Consider the following 3,153-nt stretch of genomic DNA (forward strand, 5'->3'; position numbering starts at 1 on the left):
TTGCCCACGACAGTGTAGTTACCGTCACTGCGAACACCCGCCCAGCCTTCTCATAGCTCCTTGGGATGCTAATGAAGCTCATCTTGTGGATGTGCATTTACAAGCTGAGGATGCTCAGCTGAATCTTACTTTCATTTAACCACATCAAATACACTTGCAAATAGGTGAGCACTCTCCAATCCATCTCGTGGATAGAAAAACTACAGTAGGTGCCGTGGTTCTGATTTGCCGACACATCAGCTGCTGCACCAGAAAGAAATTCCGCACTTCCCACTCCCAGCCCCGTCCTCAGCACGGCCGAGCCCGGGCTCCAGCAGAACCGCCCCCCGGCCACTGCCAGGGGTGGCCGGGACCTGCAGCGACCCCTGCCGCGCTGGAGAGGGGACACACACCACCCCGCGGGGCAGCGAGCCTTCCAACGTCATGTTCCAGCCACCCTCACCGGGAAGGACACACCGCCAGGGCAACCAGCAGCTGCACCAACAGGACCGACCGCACGGCTTGTGCGGGGAGTTTGTCAAGAATAAATCCTTGAGCTCCAACACCCTCTCTCACTCCAAAGCTTCCAAGCACAAACAAAAGAGCTTCTGAGGAGAGAGGTTGTAAGCTGTGTCTGATACTTCAGTCAGTTTTGCAAATTGCTTATGTCAGAAACACCAAATACTGCAAGAGTGAGCCGATTTCCTGGCATTTAGAGCTCATTTCCTACCAGGACTGAAATTCCAAACTTTATGAGCTAAACTTTAAAACAGATAAACGGATGGTATGAGATAGTTTTTAATTTTTCAGGCATCTCTACAAGAAAATCTGATAAGCAGATCATAAACATAATATTCTCCAGCATATGGTGGTAGAATCTGAAATCTGAGGCACTGAAGTGAACACTTTTTAAAAGCTTCTCAAAGCAGAGAAGTGGCAGCTGCACCCACAGTCACAGGAGGACACTGCCCTTCCAGTGAGGGGCCCTTACCACCTCACAGGGTAACTCCCAGCACCCAGATTACAGATGCTGCTCTAGGGTGAAGCACCACTGCAGATATTTAAGTCCTTGGGAGACTATTCTGTCACCTTTCCCAAAGGAAAAGAACTAAGATTCATCTTCAGATGATCACTCTGTATGTCACTAACCATCAGCAGTCACCAAGCATGCTTGATTCTTTTTCACAGATGTGGTTCTTTTTCCTGGTTGTGAATCTCTCTTCTTCCTCGCTCAGATACTTTTCCAGAGCAAAATAAGTAAAATCCCTTCTTTACCTTCTAAAAGAAACACTTACACCCACCAGTAATCTCCATCATACTGGTACCTGACATCCCACAGAAACTCACAGAACAGCGTATTTATTTATACTGAACTCATCCATATAAAAATGTTTTATATATAAAGAATCTTCAGCTCACAAGACTGGATCACAAGTTCAATGTTTCTCGTTTGACAGTTGTAACTGAGTACACATTAAAGGAGATTCGATATGAAGCTAAGAAAGGACTGCTGGTTTTCTTCAAACGGGTGGTGACAGTGTCATACAACCATATTCCAGAACACATTCAGGTTATTTCTTTCCACACAGAGAGTTTGTTCTACCTGTTGCACTGTTATAACCACCTGTAAAGCTAGTAGTTTCACTCCCTTTAAACTGAACTCACAACTAACTCGCTACCTTGCAACTTACTCTGTTATGTTAATTGAACTCCATTAAGAATAGAAACAAAAACTACCCAGGGATATCACTTTTTTTTCCCTTTAGGGGGTTTTGCAAATAAGGCAGGATCAATCTGGTCCCTAGACAGACCTCTCACTGAAAAAAGCCTTGCTGCTCTTTCCTTTAAAGTGCCTCCACACTTCAGTCCTAAAGACATCAGCTCCATCTTCAGTTTATCTAAACCCAGGGCTTCCATTTCGGCAGCAGAGTTGAATGCCAGTAGGTCTATTGGTTCCACCTCCTGCAAAGAGAAAAACATCCCATCAGGCTATTACTATTTTCCTTCTGTTTGGGGAAAAGGGACAAGCATAGACAGAACACTTCATTTTTCAGAAGACCTTCAATTAGGCTTATTTCAAACTCCTAATTACTTAATAGGCTGACCAACGTCTCAGTATGTATTCTGTTGGACAGTGGTACTTGAGCTTCCCAGGCAAAGTATTACTGCATCACCTGCAAGCGACTTGAAGCTAGCGGGCAGCCTCCTTCTAAACCACGCAAATCTCAGCAGAGGTAACACACCCAAGAGTGGAGTGAATGCCCAGGTGAGATGAGCTTCGCACCCAGAGCCCAGCTGCACTGCTACAATTCCACTCCTCGCAGCGCCTCTGCTCACTGGTTAAAGGCTCGGCCTAACATGCACAGACAAGCTGCTGATGTGGCTTAGACTTGCAATGAACACAGCCCCCAAGCCAGAAGCACCGGTCATTTTAAACGATACAAACACCACTGAACTTTTACAATCATCCCACTGGAATTAAGACATTCTACTTGCGACAGAGAAATGCTGAAAAAGTAAAATAAAATAACCTGGCAGTATTTAATCCTATTCCTCTGAAGACAAAATAGTCAACACTATTTTCATTCCTGGGGAAGTTAAGTACTCCCAAGAATTACAAACAACAGCCCACCACCTCACCTAGCAGTTCAGTAGCTTAACCTCGGCTTCCAGAGGCATGGCAAAGCCAGCACCCCCGTCTTAGCCCAATACAGAATACAACCAATATATCTCCAGCAGCAGGAAGAAATAGTTATTTCTAACGCAGTCACACTGTAATTGTAGAAATAGATAAAAGCATCCTCTTTTTAGTAAGATTAAGCAAAAAAACAAGTTCTGGAGTCCACATTTCATCCTGACACAATGGCTCGAAATTTCATCTTAAAATGAAATTAGTACATTTGCAGAATAATCAAGGGTGAAAGGAACACCTCTACAGATTTTCTAGTCCAAGCCCAGGGCCTTGTCCACAAAAGCACATGGACAAAGACCAGGTAATTCAAATGATGGAATTTCTGAACACAATAAACTCTAACACTAAACATGAACACACTAACAAGGACACAAAGATCAAAGCCCATTTCCTTCAGTACTTAAAAAATGTATTAGTCTTACAGTACCTATCATGATGGAGTTATCAAAGAGACTTCAAAGCAAATAACAGCAGCAGCAGGA

General features: G+C 44.2%; 1 protein-coding gene across 1 annotated transcript in view; it reads right to left on the reverse strand.

The window, feature by feature from the left end:
• Positions 1-1,407: 1,407 nt before the first annotated feature.
• Positions 1,408-3,153, reverse strand: part of SDE2 (SDE2 telomere maintenance homolog (S. pombe)) — a gene marked incomplete at its 5' end in the record, with an annotated part of 7,637 nt that continues 5,891 nt past the window's right edge. Inside the window, 2 exons of the mRNA XM_010142069.1 lie at positions 1,408-1,497; positions 1,798-1,941. Of these exons, the coding sequence (XP_010140371.1) occupies positions 1,408-1,497; positions 1,798-1,941 (234 nt within the window). The remainder of the gene's footprint in view (positions 1,498-1,797; positions 1,942-3,153) is intronic.

The sequence above is a fragment of the Buceros rhinoceros genome, unplaced genomic scaffold, assembly GCF_000710305.1.
Source record: "Buceros rhinoceros silvestris isolate BGI_N320 unplaced genomic scaffold, ASM71030v1 scaffold9428, whole genome shotgun sequence".
NCBI classification, from domain to species: domain Eukaryota; kingdom Metazoa; phylum Chordata; class Aves; order Bucerotiformes; family Bucerotidae; genus Buceros; species Buceros rhinoceros.